The sequence below is a fragment of the Pelophylax lessonae genome, assembly GCF_965119305.1.
Source record: "Pelophylax lessonae genome assembly, chromosome: 11".
In the NCBI taxonomy this organism is placed as follows: Eukaryota; Metazoa; Chordata; class Amphibia; order Anura; family Ranidae; genus Pelophylax; species Pelophylax lessonae.
This window is the reverse complement of record NC_138778.1, coordinates 231812451-231830908: the sequence shown is the minus strand read 5'-3', so window position 1 is coordinate 231830908 and position 18458 is coordinate 231812451. Positions and strand designations below refer to the sequence as shown.

Sequence of the window (18458 nt, the reverse complement as noted above, 5' to 3'; positions counted from 1 at the left end):
TAAGCATTAAGAATACCCTTAATACCAAAGATGGGACATTGTCTACTCCCACTCGCCATAGTCAGGCCCCTCTAAAATCTGAAGCACAGTAAACTGACCCTTTTGTTTATAAAGTTTAGAGACCCCTGATTTATATTTAGTGCTTTACATTGTCTTATTAATTGTGTGCAAGTGCCCATCCCTGTCCCAGGTCCTGTGTAATTGTGGAAATGTGTTCTTTGTCACCCTGTTTTCAGTAACATTAAAGAGGAAGGAAACTTCCATCTTTGTTTTACCTATAGGGAAAGCCCATATTAAGGCTTACTTATAGGTAATATAAATAACTCCTAAACTTGCACCGTTTAGGAGATATTTACTGACCTAGCAGCCAGTTACGTCACTGGCACATGCGCTCTGAAGGTATGGTCGCCCGTGGGGTTTCTTCAGAGCAGTGTGACTGGCAGCTTCAGCGCGCATGTGCGGGAGTGATGTCACCGCGGCTCCAGTCGGAACCCGGAAGGAAGACCGGGTATAGATGGACGCTGACTCCAGTGATGGCATCACTGGAGCGCTTCGTTTTTAGGTAAGTTTAACATGATGTGCTAGTATGCGATGCAGGCAAGTAAAAAAAAAAAAAAAGTGCAGCAGTTTACAACCGCTTTAACAAATTTTATCTTGTGGTTTTCACCTTTTTATTTTAATTTTTCCTCATCTTTTGCAGATCAAGAAGATTTTGAGCAGGTCAAGGAAGAGCCAATGGAGGTGGAATCCTCATCACCTGGAAAAGAGGAGACCTTTCCCGACGCGGATTTGATAAATGTCAGCCTTGGCTTTCAGATGAGGACATGGTATAAAAAGAAAGTAAAGACCTCTCGGCTGGATGGGCTTCTGGACCGGCGAGTAAAACAGTTCACACTTGAAGAAAAACAGCGGATTGAGAGACTTAAATTGGGCAGTACCGCTAAACAGACTGGAGCCTCCAATCAGCAGCAGAGCTTACCTGAAGGCACCAAAATCAAATCTGAGAAAGACGATGATTTATTCAAAGCCGTAGTCAGGAGACTGAACATGGATCTTGCCGATGGTCTTGGGGCAATAGCTGCTATTCCTTGTATAGGTAAAACTCCAGGCCCACAGGTTCCAGACCCCTCAAAGAGCACCTCTTCTGCTCAGGAACTGAGTGCCAAGACAAGCACAGGGGATTTAGGGTCTATACCAAGTGAAACTGGCAAGGCACTCAACGAAAAGCTGGATATCGATCCAAGCTCTTCTCAGAGTGTTGATGTTCCAACCAAGACAACAGAAACCAAAGAGGAGAGTCGGAGCAGTGTAGATAAACTCCCTGAGAACTGTTCTTCCGGTGCTTCAACAGTTGGGCCCTCAACTGCGTCATGTTTAGGCCAAGAAAAAGACCTAGAAATCTCTCCATCTGTTTCTTGCGAGCCCATTCGAGAAAAAGACTCTTCCAATTCTGTAAACAATAAGCCGGTGGTGCCTGGAGAAGTCAAAAACTCCACTGTGGTCAGGGAGGAGGGTAACTGCAGCAGACAAGACTCCACATATCAGGAAGCTGAACATTCTGAGCTGGCATCAGAAAGTCGACCAATGGCAGGAACATCAGACCGGGAAACATGTGACTCCCGGATGGGTGGTGCAAGCCAGTCTGCTAATGGAGAGCGAGGCCAAGATGAAAGGACTAATGTTGCACACAGGGGCTCTGATGGCCACGACATAAAATGCAATAACATTCATTCTCAAGAAGGAAAGGCAGAAGCCACGCCCCAAGTCAATGGTAAGGATGTGTTTTTGGGAAAAGACGTGTGTGATGACCGACCTGTTAATGAGCCAAAATCAAAAGACACCTCGCTGAATTTTTCCGATCATGATGCAAAAATAAAAGATCCAGTGACAAGACCCTTAATGAATGGAGATGTGAACAAGGAGGACAAAAATGGAGTCGCTGCACCGCTGTCTCCAAGTAAAGACTCAGGAAACACAGAGAAAGAAAAGACCTCGTCTAACTCTGAGAAACTTTCCGGGGGGTCCGGTCACACGAAGGTTAAGAGCCTGGAAGGGTCTAGTGACTCAGGTGCCCAACCATTGCTCAGTGCTGTTTCTGGTGTAAAGGAGATGGAGACAAGCGAGCCTCAAAGAATAGTGTCTCCTGTCATCTCAGGAGAAGAGTCCAGTTTGAGTAATGATTCTGCTGAGCAGAACTGTTTACCTGTGGACATAGTCAACGGGGAGGCCAAAATAAAAACTGTTGTCACAGAAGTGACCACTACAACTTCAACTGTGTCAACATCAAAGACTGTTGTTGAGGTGGGTGGTGGAGGGTCTTCTAAGCAGACGTCAACGGTTCGGTCTTCTACAGAGAACGTCTGTATGTCCTGTACAACCACAACCACTACTGTAACTAAGGTTGTGTCACCGATTCTCTCTGATGGCATTGTCACTGTAAAAGAGTGTAGTAAAACTGTGGTGACGACGACTGTGGCAGACTCTTTGACCACCTCCGATGGGACGGAGGCTTCTTTAATGACTGTAAGCAAAGAATACACAACCAAGGACCGCGTTCGACTCATGAAGTTCACAAAAGCCAAGAAGTCAAGGTCCGGAACAGCTCTCCCTTCATACCGGAAGTTTGTCACCAAGAGTAACAAAAAGAGCATATTTGTCCTACCGCTTGATGATCTCAGGAACATCTCTCGTAAGGGAGGAATCCGAGAGGTTCCTGCATTCAATTACAATGCTAAGCCAGCACACGATATCTGGCCATACCCTTCTCCACGGCCAACATTTGGGATCACGTGGAGGTAGGTACATTTCCTGCTTTAAAGAGACATTGTAACCCAGTCAGGGCAAAGCGATAGTACATCCTAAAAACCTCCTTCTCATAGTTAGGTATACTTACTGTTCTTCAATGTGGGAGTTCTTCCTGGTTGGCTTCAGTGTTGGATGTTTTTGGACTTTATCCTGGTGGCTGATATCACTGCTGCATTTATGTAACAGTAATTAGTCCTGGCATTTGGTTGCCCAGGACCTAATGTGATGTGGGGGACTTTATAAGAAACCTCTTTACTTGGGAGCCCTACTTCATGAAAGCTTTGGTTCTAGTGCAACAAAAAGGGGATGGCTAGAATATTATGTTGGGGCAAGGTGGGCTATCGGGAGGTAATGTCCTAAATGGGGTAGGTGTTCTAAGATTAATTGTTATTAATCACCAAACAGAACCTTGTCACTATTCAGGACTTCGGCATGGAATTCCTGCCCCCCAGCTCGAAAGTGACATGGCTTGGCTGTAAAAGCCATTCTGGGATTTCCCCATGGAAATGTAATTGAAGGTTTCTCTTTTATGTGCTCCCTTTGGAACAGAGTTGTCAACTCTATTTCCTCTGCTGGCCGCATCAGCGTTATGGTTGGCCTCAAAAATCTGGTTGTAGGAGTAAGAATTTAAATAGATATATCTATCCGCAGTGTGCGACCCTCCTTTTCAACTGGCATAGACATGTATTATTTTAATTATAAGCAGATATCCAGAGCACCCCACCCACCTTAAATCAGATGTCAAGAGTCCCCCACTCTCCCCTATCGCATCACAGTGCACCCCCTATTTACCTTGTACCACTACTGAGAAGAATCTGTGTGGCAGAGCTGGGAAGCAGAAAGTGCCGGGTCTGGTGGGGACCTGGGGTTTGCTGAATGCTGAGACCAGGGGAAGTGGAAACTAGGGTTGCTCCATCTGTACAGAGAGGGGCAGGAAGAGTTCTATCCTCTCTGCTGCCGACTGCTGAGACAACATGGGGGTGCTGCAGGAGAGGTGCGAGGGCCACGTGCAACGGCTGGACTCGGCCCGCAGGCCTTGCGTTCGACATGTATATTAGAGTATTCTTTCTGGAAATGCATGGGGACAGCCTTACACTAAGAGGAGGGGGATATCCGCAGGTATGTGTGTTGTACAGCAATGTAGATCCGGAAAGGGAGAGAACCCGGCCCACTTCATCTATATCTGAGACCTTCTTGGCATCATCTTCCTATTTCTGATATGCAAAACATAGTTTGGAGAGTTTAGTAGAGAATCCGCTTTGACAATTTATTAAGTATTATAGTATTTGTCTCATTTAACCACTTTACCACCGGAGGATTTTGCTGTCTTACGTCCAGGACACTTTTTTGCGATTCGGCGCTGTGCGACTTTAACTGACAATTGCGCAGTCGTGCGATGCTGTACCCAAACAAAATTTGCGTCCTTTTTTTCCCCACAAACAGAGCTTTCTTTTGGTGGTATTTGATCACCTGTGCGATTTTTACTTTTTGCGCTATAAACAAAAAAAAAACAACAATATTTTTAACATTTTTTTTTATATGAAATTCCCCCCAAAAAAATGTAAAAATCAAATTTTTTTACATTTTTGGCCAATTTGTTTTCTGCTACCTATGTTTGGTAAAAAAAAAATCACAATAAGCTTATTTTGATTGGTTTGCGCAAAAGTTATTGCGTTTACTAAGGCTCCGTTCACATGTAGGCGTTTTGGGGCGTTTTTGGGGCGTTTTTCTGCTCTAGGATCAGCTCTCAAAACGCCCAACAAGACAAATCCTATTCATTTCAATGGCCCCTGTTCACATCTGAGCGTTTTGAAGCTGTATACAAAACGCCCAACGCTCAAAAAAGTACATGAGCTTCTTTTTGGGCAGATTACAGGCGTTTTCCATTGATCTCTATTGAATCTAAAAACGCCTGCACAAAAATCGCGGTAAAAATCGCGGTAAAATCGCGGTAAAAAACGCCGCAAAAATCGCGGTAAAATCGCGGTAAAAAACGCGCGAAAAACGCTACGCTCAGGTGTGAATGTAGCCTAACTAAGGGAAAGATTTTTGTCTTTTTTTTTTTTTTTTTAACGAGTAATGGCGATCGGCGATCTTTTTTGCGGGACTGCGACATTGTGGCGGACAGATTGGACCCTTGACTGACATTTTTGACACTTTTGTGGGTACCAGTGACATTACTACAGTAATCAGTGCTATAAATATGCACTGTTACTGTAAAAATGACACGGGCAGGGAAGGGGTTAACTGTATTGGAGAGGGAGGGGTTAATGTATGCCTGGTGCTTCCTAACGTGTGTGGGGGGAGGTGACCGAGTGACACAGGGACAGATCGGATGTTCAGCTATGCTGAACACTGCAATCTGTCACTGTTTGTCACTTAGGAGATCCGCCCGCTCTGTTTACACAAGCGGGCGGATCGCCAAACTCGATTCCCCGACGATCGGGGAAGAGCAGCGGCGATCGCCGCCACTCCTCCCCTGGCCCGTCTCCCGCTGTGACTGAAAACAGCGGGAGCGCGCCTCCGGCGGCGCGCAAGCGTCGCCTACAGGGGGAGGAGTCCAGTGACGTAGAGCCACTTTGCCGCAGTACAGTCCCAGTGACTGGTCGGCAAGTGGTTAATGCATTTGAGTTTTAAAAAAAGTTATTTTTTTCTTGTGAATTAAACTATAATAGATTCTGTGTGATTTCATTGACCGCTCTCTGGTTATTGCTGATGGTGTGTTCTCAGGTATCGGCTTCAGACGGTGAAATCTCTGGCTGGAGTGAGTCTTATGCTGCGTCTCCTTTGGGCAAGTTTACGATGGGACGATATGGCAGCCAAGCCCCCTCCTGGTAGTAGCACCACACGTACAGGTACGCTATCCGTTGGCATATGTAGGCTCTAATTAATGTTTGTCTGTCTGCACATTATCATTAACTTGTAATGTGTATCCTTTTTTTATTCACAGAATCTACTGAAACAGAGATCACCACGACTGAAATAATCAAGCGAAGAGATGTTGGTCCGTACGCCATCCGATCAGAGTATTGCGTTAGGAAAATCATCTGCCCAATCGGTGTTCCAGAGGCACCAAAAGGTGGGGAATCCTGTCCTCCAATATTTCAGCCATTAGTTCAACTTGTGATCTAGAAAAAGAACAGATGAAAGAATCCTATTATCTTGCAGAAACTCCGACCCCGCAGAGGAAGGGCCTTCGATCAAGTGCTCTGCGACCAAAAAGGCCTGAAACTCCTAAACATACTGGCCCGATCATTCTGGAGACCTGGGTACCCGAGGAGGAGCTCGACCTGTGGGAGATAAAGTGCTTTTCTGAAAGGTTATTTTCTGCTTTCTACCAAAGTCTCTCTTTTTTTGTTTTGCCACCTCTTAGCTTAGCCTGGTGCCCTCAAGCTTCATGTGTTGGTACTTTGTGCAAGCGCAGTGATTGCACAGTTCCTGCTTGTTCTCACTCGCTTCTCTTCTAGAACAGCCTTTTTCAACCAGGGTGCCCAGGCACCTTGGTGTGCCCTGAATTTCCTTCAGGGGTGCCTTGGCAAAATGCTTAAAAATTGCCCAAAAATTCTATATGAGCCAGTGTGTGGATGAAGTCTGCCCTTTTAGTTACACTAAGTCACAGGTTTGCATCATCATTTGATAAGGAGGATGTCAGTCACCTGCATAGCATCCTTGTTTGACCCTCCTCTGCCCATCTCCATCAGCGTTGGCGTCACATTAGCTGCGTGATGAAGACAAACTGAGGGAGAAGAGGAACATTGGAATACTAGTAAGTACCAGTTTGCAAAAGTTTATTTGCTTTGGAAGAAGTAATCACCTCTTATGTTGAGTGTCCTACTTGGACTTGTGGATGTTGCTGCATAATGTAAAACTATTAGAAAAGCTTTTACATTTTAGAATGGGTCTCCTCTAGAGTGTCCATAATTTTTAAAGGGTGCCTCAAGATTGTCCAAAGTTTTTAAAGGGTGCCTTGACTAAAAAAAAATGGTTGAGAAACACTGTTCTAGAACTTTCCTTTCTTCCTAACCTGTATCTGACAAGTATCACTGCATCTCCCCCAGCCCTTCTTTTCCTGGTATACACTGTGTGCACAATTATTAGGCAAGTTGTATTTTTGAGGATACATTTTATTATTGAACAACTACAGCGCTCTCAGTTAATCCAAAATGTTAATAAACCTCAAACTTTAGAAAATAAAAGTGGGATTTTGGCTTGCTTAGGAGAATACTTGGTCACATGATCATGGTATCATTGTGCTTGATTGGCCAGCAAACAGGCCTGATCTAAACCCCATAGAAAATCTGTGGGATATTGTCAAGAGGAAGATGAGACACCAGACCCCAACAATGCAGACGGGCTGAAGGTCACTATCAAAGCAACCTGGGCTTCCATAACACCTCAGAAGTGCCACAGGCTGATCGCCTCCATGCCACACCGCATTGATGCAGTAATTAATGCAAAAGGAGCCTTGACCAAGTATTGAGTGCATACTATACTGTACTGTACATAGACTTTTCATTAAGCCAACTATACAATCCCCTGCCGGACTGGGCGATTGTCTGGATAATCTAGATCCAGTGGTCACCCCAATCTGACCAGCGAGCGCGCAGACCTCAGCGACATAGCCCCACTGGACGGGGCTGGCCCGCACATTCAACATCTCGCGAGGTCACGTACGACCGGGTCTCGGCCCAATTCGCAGTGTTCCTACAGTTCCGACAGCCACCCATTTCGATGGAGAGTAGGTTTTGTCTGGAGTGGTGCCCGCCTGGTTCCTGGTATGGTAAGTAACTGTCCCCCCTCTACCACTGGAGGGTTTTGGGTTGGACATGGGCCCCTATATGGAATGGTCGGACCCCTGGGTTCCCCTCCCCTCCGTTATGCACCCCCCTCATCGGTCTGGTGGTCCCTGTTGGCCATCTCACCCCCATCTGACCCCCCCCCCCCTTCACTGACGCTGGGGCTGTGGGGTGGCCTGGTCCACCGGCTAGGGTGGAAGCAGGGTGCTGTGCGGACGATGGGGGCTGAGGGGTGCGCCGCCAGCGATCGGGGGTGGGGGCTGTACCTGGTGGGGGCTCCAGACAGGGTCCCCCCTTCCTGTCTGTACCATTTTCTGAGGCCTAGGAATCCCTGGGAGCCTCGTGGAGCCGCCATTTTCTTGTAGCCTGTGTGCTTAATCCACAACGGCCATGTTTGTGTAGTCTGGTGGCCATTCTGCAGTGGTTTGCCGTTGAAAATAGCGGCGGCCATGACAGTGGAGCCCTCTGGGCGGCCATTTCGGCAGTAAGACCCCCTCCTCATCCCCTGGTGCTGACTCCTGGATCTTTTCATTTCCTGATCTGAGTTTGTGCAGTGCAGATTCTCCTGGTAGCTGCAGTGCGTGGTTTCTGCAGGGTGGTAAGTCTGGCGGGGTCCTCTCCCTCTCTACCCTCTCTACTGAGGATCAATTGGTGCTCTATGGCTGGCAACCAGATGGGCTGCCAGAGCAATGGGGGTTGTCCCTTAGCAGTGTTTTACACTTTTTTGTGGGGTCCCCCTGGTGACTAATGGAGTCTTTGGAGCACATCCCCCCACCTGATCCCCTCTCTGGAGCAGCAGGGCCCTTCGGGTCCCATCCATTCATCGATGCACTGACGGTGATCCTGGAGTCCTTTGTGTCCCGGGTGGAGGTGGCTTTCAGCCGACGGGCTAGCAAAGAGCGCCCCTTCCCCTGCCTCATCTGTCTCGTCCGATCCTGAATCTGATTTGCCCACCGCAGACGCGTGTCACCCTGCTGGGTCTGTGACCACACATCCTTAATCCTCAGTGAGGAGGATTCCTCCACTTGTGCAACCTCGTACGAAAAGGCCCTGGTGGATGCACTGATTGTAGCTTTGTGTGAGACCTTAAAGATGGAGGATTTTAGGCATTCACAAGCCATCCAGAGCGGGAAAGGGGGTTCCCTTTCTTTTAACAAAATTGTCACTAAATAGCAGGGATGACTAAAGCGTCCCTCTGGGGTCCCTAAGTGATTTTGCTATGTGATACCCCTAGGAGATTGCCTGGTTGGTGCTACCCTGGATGAGACCCTGAAAGGTCTCACGGGGGGAGTACCTTTCTTCTGCAGGCTACTAAGGGCAAGGACCCTCGTCGTAGTCGTGGGCCCCCCTCCTCGGCTCATACGTTTTTTCGTCCCTCAGGGTCAACTGACAAGGAATCGGAGTTCTTCGTGGCCTCCTCTGGAGAATCCAAGCGAATATGGTCTGGCAAGTCAAGAGCTGGCTTCTCCAGACACGCGGACAAGGCCCCTTCAACATGAAGGTGCGCCCACACCCGTATCTAGGGTTGGGGGACCACTTCGCTTGTTCCCAGACCCGTGGATTTCCCTGGTACAAGTCAGGGGGATCCATGAGGTAATTCGGCCCGGCTACAAGATTGAGTTTCGTTATTACCCACCAGTAAGGTTCTTCTTTCCAACGTGTGACTGTCCCTGGTCCGCCCACAGGCTCTTTTCGACTTTTAAAGACCTTTTACGTTAAAGGGCGATTGTCCCGGTTCCGACTTCAGAACGTTTTCAGGGGTTTTACTCTAATTTTTTTACAGTCCCCAGGAAGGAAGGCAAAGTGCGTCCAATTCTGGACCTCAAGGCGCTGAACTGCTTTGTGCGGGTGCAGAAGTTCAGAATGGAGTCCGTTCGCACGGTGGTGGCTTCCCTGCATCAGAGGGATTTTTCTTGCCTCCATCAACATCAAGGACGCGTACCTTTACATTCCAATAGGTGCCGGTTTCCAGCGCTTCTTTCGCTTTGCCGTGGAAGAGAAGCATTATCAGTTTGTGGCGTTACCCTTGGGTCTTCACGAAAGTGTTGGCCCCATTGCTAGCATTGTTAACGCCAATGGGGGAATCGCGGTACTGGGCTACTTGGACGACTTCCTTCTGCGAACTGAGTCTCCTACTGCTCTGGTGAAAAACCTGAAAATCACCATACGAGCTTGAGGGTGTTTGGCTGAATTCTGAATTTTCAGAAATCTGCTCTGGTTCCGCCCACAAAGCTGGACTATGTGGGTCTGAGTCTGGACATGGCCTTAGCGAGATGTGCTCCTTCCTCTGGACAAACTCCAGAAATTGCAGGCTGCAATTCGTCTCCTGCTGTCCAGCAGATGGTCATCCCTCCAGACTTGCATGCGGGTGCTGGGTTTGATGGTGTCTACCTTTTTGAGGCGGTTCCGTGTGCACAGTTCAATACGAGGTCCCTGTAAGGGAGTCCTCAGGGATGTCCAGTGCATAATCAATCGGACAATGCCACAGCCGTGGCTTATTTCAATCACCAGGGGGACACAAGATGTGTCCTGGTATCTCTGGAGGTAGACAGCATTCTAATGTTCGTTCCAGCCCTCTCCGCCGTACACATTCCCGGGGTGGAAAACTAGCAGGCGGATTACCTCAGTTGGCAGGCGTTGGACCAAGGGGAGTGGTCCCTTCATCCGGAGGGGTTTCATCAGTTGTCTCCGGTGGGGCATTCCGGAGGAGGATCTGTTGGCATCTTGGCTCAACAGAAAGGTGCAGAGGTTTGTGGCTTGATCACTGGATCCTTTTGGCGGACGCCATGGATGCGTTGGTGGCCCAGTGGGGTAATTTTTGTCTGCTTTACCCCTTCCCTCCTCTCATGTTTCTGCCAAGACTTCTACACAGGATCGAGGCAGGAGAGATTCTGGTCATCTTAGTGACCCCGGACTGGCCTTGCCGGGCTTGTTATGCCGATCTGGTGCAGCTGGTCGCCGACATTCCTTGGAAGCTTCCTCTAAAGGAGGATCTGCGGTCCCAGGGACCAATCTTCCTTCCTGCTTTACAGTCGCTGGCTTTGATGGCTTGACTGTTGAACATCAGGCGCTGATAGTTAGAGGTTTGTCAGTGATTCCAACACTGTTAAAAGCTAGGATATCTACTTCTAGGAAGATCTTCCATCATACGTGGAAGACATACATTGCATGGTATGAGTGTCTTGGGGTTCATACTCGTTCTTTTTTCGATGGCTCGGATCTTGACCTGCCTTCAATGGTGGGTTGAGCAGAAACTGGCCTTGAGTACTATCAAGGGTCAGGTGTCGGCCTTAGTGATCTTCTTTTAACTGCCCTTGGCCACATACTCCTTGGTACGTACTTTTCTTCAGGGAGTTAGGCACTTGACCCCTCCAATGCGGTCTCTGTTGCTGCCGTGGGACCTCAATTAGTCCTCCAGAATTTTAGGGACATTCCCCTGCTTACGTTGTCCTAGAAGGTGGCCCTTTTGGGGGCTTTCACCTCTGCACGCAGGGTGTCGAAATTGGCAGCGTACCCTTTTGTTCACCTTACTTGGTGGTTCACAGTGTTCCTTCGCCCCTGTCCGCCGTCCGTTCTTCAGGTTATCTCTGAATGACATTGTGTTGCCTTTCCTGTGTCCCAGGCCAAAACATCCGAAGGAAATTGCTTTGCATGCCTTGGATGTGATCTGGGCAATTAGGGTGTATCTGGCAGCTACGGAGTCTTTTAGGAAATCAGACTCGCTAGTTTGCTCACGGATGGGCCTCGGAAAGAGTTGTCCGCTTTCTCTGCGACCGTTTCCAGGTAAATTAGAGAGACAGTGATTCAGGCCTATTCATCCAGGTCAGATTCCTCCTTTCCCTGTCAAGGCACACTCTACTCGGGCGCTCAGTGCCTCCTGGGCTTTTTGTCATCAGGCGTCAGTGACGCAGGTTTGCAAGGCGGCCACCTGATCATCGGTGCACATTTTCAAAAAGTTCTATAAGGTGGATTTGTTGGCATCTGCGGATGCTTACTTTGGCCACAAGGTTTTGCAGGCTGCTGTTTTAGAGCTCCCCAACCTTTTTATCGCCGCAGACCGGTCAACGTTTGATCATTTTACTGCGGCCCGCAATGTGAACCGGCTCTGAGGGGGGGGGGCGTTGATTGTTTATGCTTTAGATTGTTTTGATTTAATCATTTTAATTGTATTTAAACATGCCTTCAAAATAAAATACAGTTACACCAAAAAATGAATATAATGGCGCTTTTCCACTGCATGGAACCGAACGGTTTGGCTCGCTTTTGTGCTTTTCCACTGCTGGTACCGCATGGTATGGTGTAGGAACGGTACGGTAAGGCGGCGCTTTTCCACTGCATGGAACTGAACGGTACGGCTCTCAAAAACAGTACCACCTCGATTGTGGTTCCAAGAGGTACCATATCCGGTACCATATCCCACAATCCTTTGCATGCAGTCACTACTAGCCACTGATTGGTCAGAGAATCCCACCCACCCCATTGTTATCCCACCCACTTAACTTTAGTACTACTTTAGTGGAAAAGCAAACCATACCGTACCGAACCGTTCCAACACTGTACCATGCGGTACCAGCAGTGGAAAAGCAAACCAAGCCAAGCAGGGCCGAGTAGAGCCGAGCCGCTACTTGCAGTGGAAAGTGCCATATAATTATTTAACATTTTAACTCACTAGAACGCTAAATCAATGAGAACCCTGAGCTTGGAAAAGCAAACCAAGCCAAGCAGGGCCGAGTAGAGCCGAGCCGCTACTTGCAGTGGAAAAGTGCCATATAATTATTTAACATTTTAACTCACTAGAACGCTAAATCAATGAGAACCCTGAGCTTGTTTATAACTTTCTAACGACGTTCTCATTTTTGCTAATTTGTGGGACATTTGGGTAGAACTCCGCTTTAATGCCTTTATTGGCTCGCCACGCAGTAGAGTACTTTGATGCATGCGATGGAGCATTGTCCTGCATATATATCAGTTTTCCTGAAAGATGCAGATTTTTTTCCTGTACCTCTGCTTGAAGAAAGTGTCTTTTAAACATTGGCAGTAGGTTTGGGAGTTGAATTTGAGTCTATATTCAACCCGAAAAGGTCCAACTAACTCATATTAAAAATACCAGCCCATACCAGTACCCCACCTCCACCTTGCTGGCATTTGAGTTGAAGTGGAGCTCTGTGCCCATTATTGATCCAGCCACAGGCCCATCCGTCTGGTCCATCAAGAGGCACTCTCATCTCATTAGTCCATAAAACCTTTGAAAAATCTGTCTTCAAATACTTCTTGGCCCAGTCTTGACGTTTTTGTGTTGTTCAGTGGTGGTCGGGTTTTAGGTCTTCCTTACCTTGGCCATGTCTCTGAGCACTGAACACACCTTGTTCTTCTGGCCACTCCAGGTAGGTTGCAGTTCTGGAATATGACGGCAATGGTGAAGAATGGCTCCCAGGTAGCTTCACGTTTGATTCTTCCAAAATACTTGGCGTTTAATTAGCATCTTTTTTTCCCTCAACACGTTTCTTGCAACCCCGTTGACTATTTGCAACAAAACGTTGATGGTCCTGTTATTTCACCCCAATATCTTAGCGGTTTCAAGAGTGCTGTATTCCTCTGAAATACTTTTTACAATTTTTGACTTTTCAGAGTCAGTTAAATCTCTTTTTTGGCCCTTCTTACCTGAGAAAAAGACGCTGCCTAATAATTACGCTCATTTTGATATAGGGTGTTGATTTCCTTAGGCCACACCCTCCCCCATTACAAAAAATCGACATTGCCTGTTATGCTTAAATCCAATAAGCATTCAAGTTTATACAGCTTGGAGTTGGACAATATGCAAAAGAAAATGATGATTTGGGGAAAAAAAACTCACTTGCCTAATGTGCACACGGTGTATATACTGGCCCACTATCACCAAACATTGAGGTTGATTTGCTAAAACCGAAGAGTGAAAAATCTGGTGCAGCTGTGCATGGTAGACAAACGGCTTTTAACTTAAATTTAGCTTTTACTGTAAAACCTGGAAGCTGATTGGTTTCTATGCACAGCTGCACCAGATTTTGCACGCTCCAGTTTTAGTAAATCAACCCCCATTGTGTCCTGCCAACAGAATCAGTATCAGGATAGTTCCTGCCTGTCCTAACCTCTCCTCCTTGACAGTATTTCATTCAGCGTTGTTATCCTGTTCTCCAGTGCTGTACCTGATAGATGCTCGCCCTAGCTGCCCGATAGATGCTCGCCCTAGCTGCCCGATAGATGCTCGCCCTAGCTGCCCGATAGATGCTCGCCCTAGCTGCCCGGTAGATGCTCGCCCTAGCTTGCCCCGTAGATGCTCGCCCTAGCTTGCCCCGATAGATGCTCGCCCTAGCTTGCCCCGATAGATGCTCGCCCTAGCTTGCCCCGATAGATGCTCGCCCTAGCTTGCCCCGATAGATGCTCGCCCTAGCTGCCCCGATAGATGCTCGCCCTAGCTGCCCCGATAGATGCTCGCCCTAGCTTGCCCCGATGGATGCTCGCCCTAGCTTGCCCCGATGGATGCTCGCCCTAGCTTGCCCCGATGGATGCTCGCCCTAGCTTGCCCCGATGGATGCTCGCCCTAGCTTGCCCCGATGGATGCTCGCCCTAGCTTGCCCCGATGGATGCTCGCCCTAGCTTGCCCCGATGGATGCTCGCCCTAGCTTGCCCCGGTGGATGCTTGCCCTAGCTTGCCCCGGTGGATGCTTGCCCTAGCTTGCCCCGGTGGATGCTTGCCCTAGCTTGCCCCGATGGATGCTTGCCCCGATGGATGCTCGCCCTAGCTTGCCCCGATGGATGCTCGCCCTAGCTTGCCCCGATGGATGCTCGCCCTAGCTTGCCCCGATGGATGCTCGCCCTAGCTTGCCCCGATGGATGCTCGCCATAACATAATTGTCCATTTTGTGTTCATCTTTCCAGGGTGGAGAAGGAGAAGGGCCAGTCTGGTGAACAGGGGAAGGGTTCTGATCCGAAGAAGGGTGAAGATGGCAAGATGGAATCTCAGTTGAAGCAGCAGCGACTCTCAGCCCAGCAGGTGCTATATAGTAATATAATAAAAGCATCAACTTTGGTTTCTAACACGTGCCTAATGATGACCTGTTAAGAGTTGTAAAGGCAGAAGGTGCATTCTATGCATTAGAATAAAAAGTCTTCTGTGTGTAGCACCCCTAATACTTGCCTATCCAGCGATGTACACGAGTCCTCCTGATTGGCTGAGACACAGTAGTAGCGCCATTGGCTCCCGTTGCTGTCAGCCAATCAGGAGGGAGAGGGGGTGGGGCTGAACAGCTGTGTGTCTGAATGGAGGCACGGAGCTTCAGCTTGGGTGCCCCCATAGCAAGCTGCTTGCTGTGGGGGCACTCGATCAGAGGGAGGGGTCAGGCGCTCAGAAGAGGGACCTGAGAAGAGGAAGATCGGGGCTGCCCTGTGCAAGAGGAAGAAACCAACTGCACAGAGGAGGGAAGTATAATATGTTTAATATTTGAAAAAAAAAAAAAAAATGGGAGACGTTACAATCACTTTAACAAAATTTAAAGACAAACCGCACTCCTAAAATTCAACTCTGTAAACATAGAAAATATAAAGTGCTATGCTATAAACAAAACATGTGTTGAAATTAGGTGATTGTGGATAAAGTGCTTGGTGCAAATCAAATAGCAATTCATAGATAGAAAAAAATATTTGCGTTCCAGAAAGCGGAAGTAACATTCGCCGGAAGATCCCGCAAGCATTTTTGAAAATCACAACCAAGCACTTCATTGAAGATTCTAATGAACTTTATATGCGATTTTTCACTTTTGTTTTTTTTTTTTTGGACTACAGTATTATATACACTATAGAACTAAACACTATAATAATAATAAGAATAATATACACTATATTGTCAAAAGTATTGGGCCGCCTGCTTTTACACGCACATGAACTTTAATGGCATCCCAGTCTTAGTCTGTAGGGTTCAATATTGAGTTGGCTCCACCCTTTGCAGCTATAACAGCTTCAACTCTTCTGGGAAGGCTGTCCACAAGGTTTAGGAGTGTGTCTTTGGGAAGGTTTGACCATTCTTCCAGAAGCGCATTTGTGAGGTCGGGTACTGATGTTGGACGAGAAAGCCTAATTCATCCCAAAGGCATTCTATCAGGGTGCAGGCCAGTCAAGTATCCCCCCCCCCCCCCCCGAACTCGCTCATCCATGTCTTCAGATTCCTCTATTCACATCAATGTGGATGAAGAAATCTCTACCAGAAAGTGTGTGGTATGCCCACCAATAGACCTCCCAGCATCCACCCACTTCTAATGATGGGCATACATGTAATGTTCTTTTTTGGCTGAAGGAAAAAAAAAAAGGAACATCACAGATTCCTCCATTCACAACGATTGATATGGATGAAGAAATCTCTGCCAAGAAAAGTGTTAAAAAATATATGGCAAAGCATAGGGGAGATCTGCCCTCTGTCCACCCCATGCCCTATGCTTCGCCATATATGTTTTTTTTTTTTTTTTTTTAAATCACTTACAGCGCTGCAATCATTGATTTACGTATATGCTGAGAGCAAATGCTGTTGCTGTCAGAATAAACAAACAAATCAGTGCTGCAACTGATGGACGTACCTGCAGAGCAAACAATGGTTAACAATAAAACAAAGTACCAATAAAACATTAGATTATAGTATATAGTGCAGTAAAACAGTACAATGGTGGTATCTGCAAAGCAAACTATGGTAACAATGAAAAACAGTAACAAAACATTACAGTATAGCAGTATATTGTAAAATACAGTAAAACAGTAAGAACAGAAAATTAACTCCATAAAACGACAACTATTTTTGGGGGTTTTAATTTTTTTGGGGTTTTTTTTTAAATCTTTTTTGTAACTCTTAAGAAACTTTAAATGTTCCAGGCTAGGGTTTCTCAAAATGCGCTAGCCATCTTACATCTTTTGAGACCTTGTGTGAAAGTGTGCCCTAGCCTGTGCCATGCTGTACCATATACTAATACTCTACTAGTGTGTGGTAGTGACGGAAACAGTCCCTGATGCAGAGACCAGTTTGGCCAGGACAGGAGGGACAAAAAAAGCAGGTGTCACGCCTATATCTGCTTTTTCTACAGACACCATCATCTATATTAGAGCTTCAGGATTAATTGTAAGATCGCAATCTCAATTCACCCTCCTGCAACCTCAGTCACCAATTTTCACGTTTCTCAGTGCAGTGGGTTAAGAACGGAGCCGATGCTTCCTGTATAGTTCCGGTCCCGTTCTGTCACAGGCGGAGTGATATCAAATGCACTCTGTATGTGAGAGAAGACCGAGGAGAGCTATAGGAAGCATCAGCTCTGCGCCGCTCCTCACACTCACCCACCAGCCAGCAGTACCTGCAGGCAGTACCCACAACAATACCCACCAGCCAGCAGTACCTGCAGGCAGTACCCACAACAATACCCACCAGCCAGCAGTACCAACCAGCAGTACCCGCAGCAGTACCAACCAGCAGTACACACAGCAATACCTACCAGCCAGCAGTACCCGCAGCAGTACCCGCAGCAGTACCAACCAGCAGTGCACACAGCAATACCTACCAGCCAGCAGTACCCGCAGCAGTACCAACCAGCAGTACACGCAACAGTGCACACAGCAATACCCACCAGCCAGCAGTACCCAGGGGTAATCCTTGCCACAGCTTTATTTCAAATGGTTTATAAATATATATATTTGTGTGTGTGTATATTTATTTATTTTTTTTTGAGAATCGTGAGAGAATCATGATCTTCATTCTAAGCAAAAAAATTGATTCTCTTTTTTCCCAGAATCATGCAGCTCCAATATATATATTTATATGTTAGTGATCTACCGATATTTAGGCCAATGCATATCGGTATCGGTTTCGTACATTTTTTTTTTTTTTTTTTATTCGACATGTACTCTTGTGGAGGGATCTGGGGGTAATTTTTTTTTTAAACTGGCGCCAGTCCCTGGACGTTTTTAAATGGAGACCCGATCAGAGCATAATGCGGTTTTGATCCGGTCTTCTCTTCGGCGGCCGTGCTGGCTGGTTGCCCGGGTCTCCCGGTGGGACGGGAGACCCGGGTGAGCCGCCGGAGGAGAACGTCCCCTCCCGCTCCTTGTAATGACAGCAGAGCGGCTTCTCAGCCGCATCGGTTGTCATTACAAGACAGCCGACCGTCGGGGTGATGCCTCTAGCTGCAGACATCACTCCGGTATATGCACTTTCCCGAAATATCGGCAATATCGGTAACCTCAGGGGCCGATTCCGATATATCAGGGAAAGTGCAGATCGGCCATCGATATATCGGCTTTGCTGATAATCGGTCGATTTCGAATATATATATCTCATCGTTGGGGATTGAATAATCATACACTATATATTGTTTATGCACTTTGATATGGACTGCACTATTATGCACTTTATATGTGATTCACTTGGTTTATCTGATATGTCATATTTGTTTTATGGATATGATTGATTCAATGCATGCATTCGCTGTAGATCTTGCGCAACACCTTTTACAAAAATGCATTCCCTAATAAAACTTTCAGATGACATTCGATGATCCGTGGTGTGCTGGCAAAAATGTACATTGAAGCCTTAGAAATATTCAATTTTTTGGCTACATTGATAATAATGGTTTAGATAATTGTACCCTCACTGCGGTGCAGAGGTCTCTCTTTGTAGCCCAAAGAGTGATAATAATGTAATGGATTGCTATTAAGCCTCTCACTATATAATTGCCTAATAAAGCGCCAGCATTAGAAAAAATTTGAGGCGCTCCATTAAAAATAAAAATCTATTCGGTGATTTGCAATCACTGGCATGACATAGAAGGGCACTGATTGTATTATATGTGC

At 47.0% G+C, this 18458-nt stretch overlaps 1 protein-coding gene across 1 annotated transcript in view; it reads left to right on the top strand.

Moving 5' to 3' along the window:
• Positions 1-18458, top strand: part of BPTF (bromodomain PHD finger transcription factor) — a 109017-nt gene that overhangs the window by 57076 nt on the left and 33483 nt on the right. The window contains exons 13-17 of the mRNA XM_082272102.1: positions 701-2795; positions 5536-5660; positions 5756-5884; positions 5974-6124; positions 14517-14631. Coding sequence (XP_082128228.1) covers positions 701-2795; positions 5536-5660; positions 5756-5884; positions 5974-6124; positions 14517-14631 — 2615 coding nt within the window. The remainder of the gene's footprint in view (positions 1-700; positions 2796-5535; positions 5661-5755; positions 5885-5973; positions 6125-14516; positions 14632-18458) is intronic.